This window comes from Rana temporaria, chromosome 8 (assembly GCF_905171775.1).
Source record: "Rana temporaria chromosome 8, aRanTem1.1, whole genome shotgun sequence".
Taxonomy (NCBI): Eukaryota; Metazoa; Chordata; class Amphibia; order Anura; family Ranidae; genus Rana; species Rana temporaria.
This window is the reverse complement of record NC_053496.1, coordinates 48569834-48581488: the sequence shown is the minus strand read 5'-3', so window position 1 is coordinate 48581488 and position 11655 is coordinate 48569834. Positions and strand designations below refer to the sequence as shown.

General features: G+C 47.8%; 1 protein-coding gene across 1 annotated transcript in view; it reads left to right on the top strand.

Annotated features, from left to right (window-relative positions):
* The first annotated feature begins 2558 nt into the window (after positions 1-2558).
* The window catches only part of LOC120910394 (alpha-2-macroglobulin-like protein 1), a 36693-nt gene continuing 27596 nt past the window's right edge, over positions 2559-11655 (top strand). The window contains exon 1 of the mRNA XM_040322151.1: positions 2559-2699. Within this exon, the coding sequence (XP_040178085.1) occupies positions 2616-2699 (84 nt within the window). The 5' untranslated portion in view covers positions 2559-2615. The remainder of the gene's footprint in view (positions 2700-11655) is intronic.

Genomic DNA, 11655 nt, shown 5'->3' with positions numbered 1-11655 from the left:
GCCAATCACCATTTGTTTTAATTGTTTTACTTCCATCACAACCATGCCTACTTTTGGCATGGCTGTGATTGGCCAGTGCAGCATGTGACCCAGCCTCTATATAAGCTAGAGGCACATAGCACAGCTTGTCACTCTGCATTAGCTAGGGTAGGGAAAGGCTGCTGCTGATCTGAGGGAGAGATTTAGATAGGACTATCCTGCTTCACAAATCTACACCAGCAACGTTTCTTTCTGTGAGATACTCTGCATTAGCTAGGGCAGGGAAAGGCTGCTGCTGATCTGAGGGAGAGAATTATATAGGAGTCAGTCCTGGTTCACAAATCAAATTGCACCTGCGCTGCATCTGTTCCCGTGAGATAGTCTGCATATTGCAGCTGCACTGCATTTCTTTTTGTGAGATACTCTGCATTAGATAGTTTAGGGCAAGGTTCCTGCTGATCTGAGGGAGAGAATTATATAGGAGTCAGTCCTGGTTCACAAATCAAATTTCAGCTGCACTGCATATGTTCCTGTAACATACTCTGCATTAGCTACTGTAGGGAAAGGTTCCTGATTGTGCTTATAGGGAGAGAATTAGTTAGGAGTCCGTCCTACTTCACAAATCTAATTGCACCAGAATAGTGTCCCATCATTGGTATCATTGGCAGGAATAGTGTCCCATCATTAGTGTCAGTGGGAGAAATAGTGCCCCATCATTGGCAGGAATAGTGTCCCATCATTAGTGTCAGTGGGAGAAATAGTGTCCCATCATTAGTGTCAGTGGGAGAAATAGTGTCCCATCATTTGTGTCAGTGGGAGAAATAGTGCCGCATCATTGGTATCAGTGGGAGGAATAGTCTCCCATCATTGGTATCATTGGCGGAATAGTGTCCCATCATTTGTGTCAGTGGGAGAAATAGTGCCCCATCATTGGTATCATTGGCAGGAATAGTGTCCCATCATTAGTGTCAGTGGGAGAAATAGTGTCCCATCATTTGTGTCAGTGGGAGAAATAGTGCCGCATCATTGGTATCAGTGGGAGGAATCGTCTCCCATCATTGGTATCATTGGCAGGAATAGTGTCCCATCATTTGTGTCAGTGGGAGAAATAGTGCCCCATCATTGGTATCATTGGGAAGAATAGGGTCCCATCATTTGTGTCAGTGGGAGAAATAGTGCCGCATCATTGGTATCAGTGGGAGGAATAGTCTCCCATCATTGGTATCATTGGCAGGAATAGTGTCCTATCATTTGTGTCAGTGGGAGAAATAGTGCCCCATCATTGGTATCATTGGGAAGAATAGGGTCCCATCATTTGTGTCAGTGGGATAAATAGTGCCGCATCATTGGTATCAGTGGGAGGAATAGTCTCCCATCATTTGTATCATTGCGAGGAATAGTGTCCCATCATTGGGGAAGGTTCCTGCTTGTCAAGATTTTTAATTTTTTTTTATGTTTTTCTTGTTATTTTAAGTTATTACCCTATCCACATTTGATTGCAGAGTACTTGCCATGCTCTTACCAACGTTTTGCTGCCATTTGCAGCCCTCTAGCCCTTTCCCTTCGTATTTTAGTAGTCAAAAAATCAGGTCCCCTTTGACTTCAATGGGGTTCGGGTTCGGGTCCCGAACCCGGACTTTTTTCCGAAGTTTGGCCAAACCCGTCGAACCCGAACATCCAGGTGTCCGCTCAACTCTAGTTATTACATATGCCTTGCAGCACCTGGGCCCCTGGTTTAAGCTCCCACACTATAAAGACATGCTGGTAGGTTAATTGGCTCCTGTTTAAATTGGCCTTGTTATGCATGTGACGTAGGAGCGTTAGATTGTAAGCTCCTAGAGGGGAAAAACTGATGTGAAAAATGGTAAAAGTAAAATAATTAATACGTTTTCTTTTCAAAAAACACAGAGGTGATCAAATACCACCAAAAGAAAGCTCTATTTGTGGGGGGGGGGGGGGGGGGGGAAAGGACGTAAATTTTGTTTGGGTACATTGTCGCACGACCGCGCAATTGTCAGTTAAAGGGACGCAGTGCTGAAGTGGTTAAAAATTCTTTTTTTTTTATTGGTCTTATGTAATATTATGATTTTCTGAGATACTGAATTTTGGGTTGTCACTTGCTGTAAGCCATAATCATCAAAATTAAAAGAAAAAAATGCTTGAAATATATCACTCGGTGTGTAACGCATCTATATATAATACGTGTTTTTACTTTTTAAATTTAATTACGGAAATAAATGCACTTTTTGATGATATTCTAATTTTATGAGATGCACCTGTATGTGCGACTTAAAGTTGCAGCAACTTCAAAGAAGTTCATGCACTACCTTGGTCCAACTTTCATGCAACTTGAGGGCCATAGACTTTAATGTTCCTTCAAAAGTTGCATGAAAGTCATACCTGAATGTTATATAAATGCAACAGTTGTCCATTATCACTGGTCAAAGTGAATGGAGCTTGGTTTAATACTGCTTAATACAAATATTTGACCACTGTAGTTTTAGTAACCACATTTTTTTCTTTCTGATGAGTAGAAATAGAAGTCATTCCTTGGATCTTTTCATTTTCTAATAGTTTTGAACGGCATTAGCAAAATCGGGATTACCTTCACACACAACTTTGGGCCGAAACCCAAAATGATCGGTTTCCTTTTACTGAAGAATCAAATGGTGGTTGCAGATAGAATCTTTTTAAACCTGGAAATGTGTTTTCCCAACATGGTAAGGCATGATTCCTATATTTATTGCATCTAACGGAATAACTGTCTGTGTTTACCCCATCGACCAATGGCATTTCCATTTGCTGTAGAGGTTCTAGGTCAGTGTGCAAGGTGTGGCTTCAATCAGTGCCGTATTATATTCTGTGAAGGCTCATAGGCAGTTCAAACCTTAGGGTCCCCCTCGCAGATTTCTTGGAAGTTTATAGTGCCCGGGTCGGCAACCAGTCGATCGTGAGCTACCTGTCTACCACCCGACAGGTAGATCACGGACATGTCCCTGTGTTGCTGACCAGGTCTTTTCCTGAGTTTTATGGAGTGGTGCAGGCGCACACTCACTCAGTCCTAGGGTGCAGAAGCAGCACCTGTCAGGTATGTATTCACCGAGGCCAAAATGCCGAGAGCGGTTCACCCTTGCAACTTGGAGCACTCCGCCTCCTGGAGGTGAAACAGAGGGAGGATGGCGCAAAGGGGCACTGGCTACCAGCAGGGAAGGTGAAGCTTGCTAGAAGATCAGGTAGTGCTAAACTGTAGGAGCACGGCTGGAGGGAGGTCACTAAGGGCAGGCTGTGGATCAGACACCAGAGACAGGAAGCCAGTTCGATAAGTCCAAACAGCAGATCAAGGGCTGAAACAGGTAGGCAGATCCAAGGTGCAGGCCAGAGGTCCGGGGCTGGGGAGAGTAACAGGTCCAAGGTGCAGGCAGAAGGTCAGGGTCTGGAGATTGGTAGCAAATCCGAGAAACAAGCCAGGGGTCAGATCCAGGAGAGAGAACAGAGTCGTCAAGGCGATACGGGTCACAACAAAGTTCAGGTAAAGGTAACAGGAAGTCAGGTGAAACAGGAGCTGACAACAAACCAGAAACCTGTCATGGAGCCTGAGCTGACTTATATTGGCCTGCCAGGATTCTGATTGGTACGCTTGTGCGCATGCGTGCGCCGTGCTACCGGATCGGCGCATGTGCCGTTCTATTGACCCACGTGCGCCAAAGCGCCGTTCCACTGCGCATGCCTGCAGGACGGTGGCTGGCGCTGGCAAGATTGTTTTTCTGACACTGCCCCCCCGAGGGGTGGACTCCGGACGCTCAAGCTGGACATCAACTCCGGGTGTTCCTGGTGGAAGGCTCGAATTAGGCGTGGAACATGTAGGTTCATTGAGGGTTCCCAAGAATTGTCCTCCGGAGGATACCCCTTCCATTTAATTAGATACTGTAGTTGCCTACCCCTTTTTCTGCAACCCAGAATAGACTCCACTTCAAATTCGTTCTCCCCATCAATCTCAACTGGTGGAGGGGGTAGTTCTTCTCTCCCAGGGAAGGAGTTGGAAACAACAGGTTTCAGCAGGGAAGCATGAAAAACTGGGTGGATCCTATAGGAATTGGGCAGGGCCAATTCAAAGGCTACAGAGTTGATCATCTGTTTGATTTTGAAAGGTCCAATGAACCTTGGACCCAACTTCCGTGAGGGAATTGGCAATTTAAGATTGATGGCTGACAGCCAAACTTCCTCCCCAACTTTGAAAGCCGGACTTTCCTTTCCCCCCCCCCCCCCCCCCCTATCATAATACCTCTTGTAGTCCTCCTGGGCCTGCTGCATCATTTCCTGGAGTTTCTGGAAGTTTAACTGGACAGAGGTTATGCGATCCTGTACAGCTGGGACAGATATCTCAGGAATGGAATTTGGGAGAAAAGGTTTGATTCGTCCTCTCTGTCTGGCTGTTGCTCTGAGGGTAGTATGCAGATGAGAGGCAGATCTTGATCTCCAGAGATTTGCAAAGTTCCTTCCAGAATTTGGACGTAAACTGGACGCCTCTGTCTCAGACAATGCTCTTAGGTACCCCATGGAGCCTGATTATTTCTTTAAAGCGGGGGTTCACCCAAAACATTTTTTTTTAACATTACATTCAACAGAGTTGTCATAATGAAAATCGGCTGTTTTTTTTTATTTTGTCCCGTATTTGTACCGTATTTTCACCACCGCTTCCGGGTATGTCTTCTGCGGGACTGGGCGTTCCTAATTGATTGACAGGCTTCCGACCGTTGCATACTGCGCGTGGTGAAGAAAAGAGCCCTGCCTGGGTCTTAAACGTTTTGCTGACCTTAAATATTCCAGATTTTTGTGGTCGGTTAAGATCATGAAAGGGTGAGATGCCTCCTCCAACAGGTATCTCCATTCCTCCAGAGCAAATTTAATAGCTAATAACTCTCTGTCCCAACATCTTAATTTCTTTCCGGTGGGCTTAGTTTCCGGGAAGCAAAAGCGTAAAGGGCCATCCTTTCTCAAAGCCCTTGTCTTTGAGAAAGGATGGCCCCAGTGGCCGTCTCAGAGGCGTCTACTTCTAATATGAAGAGCAAAACGGGGTGCAGAGGTGAACGCGGTCATAAGTTTCATGAAGGCTTCCTGTGACCATTGGAAGCGGTTACCCTGGCGTGTCAGTTTGGTGATGGGTGCTACAATAGAAGAGAATCCAATGATAAACCTCTTGTAGAAATTGGCAAAACCGATGAACCGTTGTACCCCTCTTTTATCCACTGGAGCTGGCCATGGATATTAAATAATGTCTGGCAGCTTACCTGTCTCCATGTGTTCATTAGAGGCCTGACTCCCTTATCTGGCTGCCTTTTATCATCTCTCCTTTCTATATGGTCCCACCCCAGGCCATCCCAGGAACTCTATATTAACCAGTGCATTGCAGGTCTGCATGGCTGTTCAACGTTGTGTGTTAGCTTTGTGTTCCTGCTTGCCGTGTGCTACGTTAATCTCTCTGTGTACCGACTTTGGCTTGTCTCTGACTTCTCCTGTTTGCCTGTGACCCTGAATCTTGGCCTGTCCCTTGGTTAATCCACGTCTGCCTGTTGCCCCGACCTCGGCTTACCCTCTACTATCGCTTGTGTCCTGTGTGCTGCTTCCCCTCTCTCCCTATGGAGCGTGACCTAGGGGACTCCAGGGGCCACGACCTGGATCCAGCTGCAGCGAAGGCCATCCTCACCACTAGAGGCTCTGGTGAACACCAAGCTGGATCTTAGACTCCGCGCCCAGGGGAATCTTGGGCTCAAGCTGCCTGTAGGATCCCTGTTTGTGCCCCAGCGAACCTCTCCTCCATATCCGCTCTGTGGTCCGTCTGCAGCAGTCGGCTATAAGGTTCACTACCCTGTGGTGCACCCCTGACCCCAACGGGGTGCACTTGTCACCTGGCCACAGGTGACCTGACAGTTGCTTTGACCTTCTGTGGGTCCATTGCGACCCGTTGGTAGAAATGATGAAACCAAGAAATTGCACAGTGTTTTTTTCAAAGTCGCATTTTTCACCCTTAAGATACCGTTTGTGTTCCCTGAGAATGGTGAGGACCTTTTTAACATGGATCCGGTGTAATTCAACAGAAGCAGAGAAAATGAGAATATCATCCAAATATACAACTAGGAAGTCGTCAAGGTGCTCACAGAACATGTCATTAACCAGGTGCTGAAAGGTGGTTGAAGCATTACAGAGCCCGAATGGCATCACAAGATATTCATAGTGACCAAACTTGGATCTAAAGGTGGTTTTCCATTTGTCTCCAGCCTGATTCGGATAAGAATGTAGGCGCCCCAAAGGTCAAGCTTAGAGAAGATTTGAGCTAAACGAAAACGTTGAAACAGTTCTGGGATAAGAGGCATTGGGTATCTGTTTTTGATGGTAATCTTATTTAGTTCCCGGCAATCTATACAGGTCCTGTTCTGGCTGGGGAGAAAGATGGACGGATAAACTGCTTCTCCAAATTTTCATCTATGTAGGCCTTGAGGGCCTTTAACTCGGTTTCAGATAATGGGAAGATGCGGCCAAAGGGTACTTCAGAGCCGGGCAGGAGGTCTATGGGACAGTCATACGGCTGAGGTGGTAGAAGGTCGGCCTCTTGTTTGTCAAAGACATCCCTGAATTCCAGATATACAGGGGGAACGTGTTGGAGATTCTCTGGTATGGTTGTTATGGTAGAACAAGTGGCAGAGACAGGGGTGAGACAGTGCTGAGAGCAGTAGAGGGAAGTGAAGTTGACCTCCTTCTTGACCCAATTTATGTGAGGCAGGTGTGCCTGCAGCCAGGGGAGGCCCAGAATGATGGCAAACATAGGTGAGGGAATGAGGTCTAATCAAAGGAACTCTTGGTGTCCAGAGTCAGTAAAGGCAAGGATGGGTTTGGTCTCTTGAGTAATTAGCCCAGAACGAGGAAGAGAACCATCCGCCAGATGTACTTGTAGATGATGGTCCTTGGTACGAAGAGGAAAACGTAGCTTCTGGGCAAGTGTGGAATCCAGAAAGCAACTGCAAGCTCCGGAGTCAGTGGGCCGGATTCAGAAAATCAGGTTACGCATAGAATCAGGTTAAGCATAGATATGCCTAAGATCCGACACGTGTAAGTGACTTACACCGTCGGATCTTAGGCTGCAATTCCAGGCCGGCCGCTAGGTGGCGCTTCTGTATCTTTTACGCGTTGAATATGTAAATGAGGAGTTACGCCGATTCAGAAACGAACGACCGCCCGGCGCTTTTTTTTTACGTCGTTTGCGTTCGGCTTTTACCGGCGGAAAGTTACCCCTGCTATAGGAGGGGTATGTGCGGCGTATCCTATGTTAAGTATGGCCGTCGTTCCCGCGCCGAGTTTTGAAATTTTTACGTTGTTTGCGTAAGTCGTTCGCGAATACGGCCGGACGTAATTTACGCTAACGTCGAAACCAATGACGCCCTTGCGACGTCATTTGGAGTAATGCAGTCTGGGACATTTTGCGGACGGCGCATGCGCAGTTCGTTCGGCACGGGGATGCGCCTGATTTAAATTTTACACGCCCCCTAGCCGCGGAATTGTAAATCCCCCGGCGGAATTCAGATACGCCGCCGCAACTTTACAGGCAAGTGCTTTCTGAATAAAGCACTTGCCTCTTGCATCTAAAGCACTTGCATCTAAAGATCCGCTGACCTATCTGAATCTGGCCCAATAATAGCTGGTAGGCTGGTTGCCCCTCCCAGTAGCTGTAGGGAGATAAAAAGAACAACGTAAGTCTGTGGAGCACCAGAAACGTGATAGTTCAAAGCATGTTGGGGTGTAGACCTACTGGGTCTCACTGAATAGTTACGGAGGAAATGGCCGGTACCCCCACAATAGAGGCATAGATTGGCTTGACGCCTGTGCTGTTTTTCCTCAGGGGTAAGAGGAGCCCGGACCAATCCCAGTTGCATGGGCTCGGGCTCAGGAGTAGGGGCGGCTGAAGGAACTGGGAGAGGCAGATGTACAGGAACCGGCCTAAGAGGGGTCCAACTGGGACGAGCAGCTTGGAAGCGTTCGAAGTGCTGCTCCCGCAGGCGCCTGTCAAGTTGGGTGGCAGACTGGATTAGGTTTTCCAAGGAAGCAGGGGTCTCAGTTCTTGCCAGCTCATCTTTGAGACCTTCAGATAGTCCTTGGCGGTATTGATATTTTAAAGCCGCCTCGTTCCAGACAGTATCGGCTGACCATTTCCAAAACTCTGCGGTGTAATCCTCTTATCGGTCTTCTTCCCTGGTTTAAGCTGTGAAGAGTTGCCTCAGCCGTAGCTGTGCGATGGAGGTCATCATACAATTTTGCCATGTTATCATTTTTTCATATACCATATATATCTCATTTGGAGACATATAGGTTATACTGGGTGGGTTTTACGGACATCAGTACAACTTTATGTTGTGTTTATAGCCATCAATATACATCCCACCCTCCCATAGCCTTGAATTTAGGGAATTCCATATGAATCATAAATATATAGGGAGAGAGGAACTTTTTCCTTTTCCCCTTTCACTTCATATATCGTCCTTTACTTATTACCTTTTGTATTTATGTACAATTCGCATACGAGATCGCTCCAAAAAGCCTTTTTAGTTTACTATCTGCTCATGTTTATTTCATCAGATACTCACAGAAGAAATTTTCGGCTTGACGATCTCTATCTGGTCTTACATCCATTGCATCAATTTGTTTGACGATTGAATACAACTAGAAAGCAATTAAATGTATATACATATATTCACCTATGCATCCATCTATGGTCGTCCCCACTCTGTCCCCCTTTACACGCCCCATTTGAATTAGGCGGGCTTGCGCCGGACGGCTTTACGTTACACCGCCGTAAGTTTACACGCAAGTGCTTGGTGAATCAGGCACTTGCGCTGAAAACTTGCGGCGGTGTAACTTAAAGACGATACGTTACGCCGCCGCAGTTCTTTATGAATCTGGCCCTTTATGTGTATAAAATTAACACACACAAAGGCTACCAATTATATTAATGGAACCTGGTTCCAAAAATTATATTAAAAGTAGCCGGCATAAAAGGAACCAGAGAGACATTCGTATAGTAAAATATGTTTTGAATACCTGGGCCCGGATTCACGTAGAATCGCGTATCTTTGTGCGGGCGTAACGTATCCTATTTACGTTACGCCTCCGCAACTTTGACAGGCAAGTGCTGTATTCTCAAACCAAAGTTGCAGGGGCGTAGCGTATATAGGCCGGCGTAAGCCCGCCTAATTCAAATGTGGTAGATGTGGGCGTGTGTTATGTTAATTTAATGTGACCCCACGTAAATGACGCTTTTTACGAACGGCACATACGCCGTCCGTGAAAGTATCCAAGTGCGCATGCTCCAAATTAACCCGCAAGAAGCCAATGCTTTTGACGTGAACGTAAATGACGCCCAGCCCTATTCGCGAACGACTTACGCAAACGACGTAAAATTTTCAAAATTCGACGTGGGAACGACGTCCATACTTGACATTGGTACGCCTCATCTACGCCTCATATAGCAGGGGTAACTTTACGCTGGGAAAAGCCTAACGTAAACGGCGTATCTGTACTGCGTCGGCCTGGCGTACGTTCGTGAATTCGCGTATCTAGCTGATTTACATATTTCTAGGCGTAAATCAGTGTACACGCCCCTATCGGCCAGCGTAAATATGCAGTTAAGATACGACGGCGTAAGAGACTTACGCCGGTCGGATCTAATGCAAATCTTTTTTTTTTCCATATCTTATACTTTTATTTTATCAAAAGGAGAAACCAAACAGAATACATATTCCATAAAAAAGAAAAAAAAAAGAAATCCACGTCCGAATATTACAAATGTACAGATATAACACATACCTTATTCTATACATCTATACAATTTGGTCGGACATTTAATCTATACTTTATGGGCCAGATTCACAAAGGACTTACGCCGACGTATCTCGAGATGCGCGGCGTAATTGAAATTTGCGCCGCGCGTATTTTTGCGACTGATCCTCAAAACGAAATACGCCTGAAAACTATTTTTTTCCCTCCTACCTAAAACAATTACACCGGCGCTTCTTCGAGCGCAAAATACGCTAGACACACCATTGTTTTGCTAGGCAAAGATGCAAATGAGGGAGATAAGGCGATCCACAAAATTAAGTGTGTGCGGTGTAGGCTACGCCCTGTGCGCATCTGTTAGTTTCCCGGAGTAATTTTACACGGGCACGGCCCCTCAGGGGAGACTCTTGGGGGGAGGGAGGCAGGGGAAGGAGGATTCTCATGGAGGGGGGAAGCAGGGGAAGGAGGATCCTCATGGGGGGGAGGCAGGGGAAGGAGGAGCCTCCCTGGGTGGCTGCCCACCTGCTGGCCTGCCCTCCAAGGCCACAGCAATCCTGGTCAGGCCCAGAGTGAGGGCTGCCGTATTGGCCTGGACAGCCTGGGTCAGGGCAGTCACCTCAAGGGCCACGCCTGTTGTGGCGGCCTGCAGCTCAGAAAAGCAATTTATAAAAGCGACAGTATTTGTGCCCACGTCACTGACTGACTCCTTGATGGAGGCCAGGCTCTCCTCCATCTGGGCCAAAGTCCGGGTGACCTGACCCAGATGGTGTGTCTGATGGGCCTGGTCCCTCTGCAGATTTGCAGGCAGGAACTCGGCCACCCCCCTGGTCTTCTGGGTGGCCTTCCTGCCTGCAGTTGAGGCTTGTGGCCTGGGAGGAAGGGAGCCCCCTGGGGGGGCAACCCTGTTGGGGGAGGAGTGACAGGGGCTACCCCTGATAGTGGCCTGACTGCCTCCAGCTGAGGCTTGTGGCCTGGGAGCAGGGGATCCCCCTGGGGGGGCAGCCCTGTTGGGGGAGGAGTGGGAGGGACTACCCCTGATGGTGGCCTGACTGCTGTCAGCCACAAGGGAATCCTCATCCCAACACAACATCACTTCTCTGGCAAGCTCCATCGGATCATCCTCAACCTCCTCCCCCTGAACCTCCTCCCCCTGAACCTCCTCCTGAGGTGAGGTGTGGCCACTCCCCTGCCCTGGGGACTCCGGCCTTTCTTGGGGCTCCTCAGCAGCCTGTTGTCCTGGGGGTGGTGCAGCCTGGCCTGATGGCCCAGCAACCTCCTGGCCTGATGGGCCAGCAATCTCCTGGCCATCTGTGGAGGACACAAAACATACACAGGTTGGAGGATCCACACACTTGGCACATATTCCCTTCCCCCACCCACACATGCTACTCACCAGATGGAAATAAAAAAAAACTTCCCTGTCCTCACAGGATCATCAGATTCAAAGCCAGGCAGGCCCACCACTTGTTGGCCATGGAAGCACCGGGCCACCGCACGTTCCTCCTCAGTCCACCTTATGGTGCAAGGTGGACCTCCTCCAGTGCCCCTGGCATGGGCTGCTTGCTTGGCCATCTTCTCACGGACCAAACTCCTCAGATCATTGATCTTCTTCTGAATCCCACTGGGGGTCCTTGTCTCCCCCCCCCCCCCCTCCGCATTGATCCGATCAGTAATATCTCGGATTATTGCTTCTCGGATTAAATGCTTCTCTCGCACCGAGAAGTTTAATTTTCTTCTCTTAGGTGCCATCTCACAACACAGCACTCAGCAACAGACACAAAATTCAAACAGAACAAACAAACAAACAGACACAAAGACACAGAACAGACAGCCAAAAAGACACAGAACAGACAG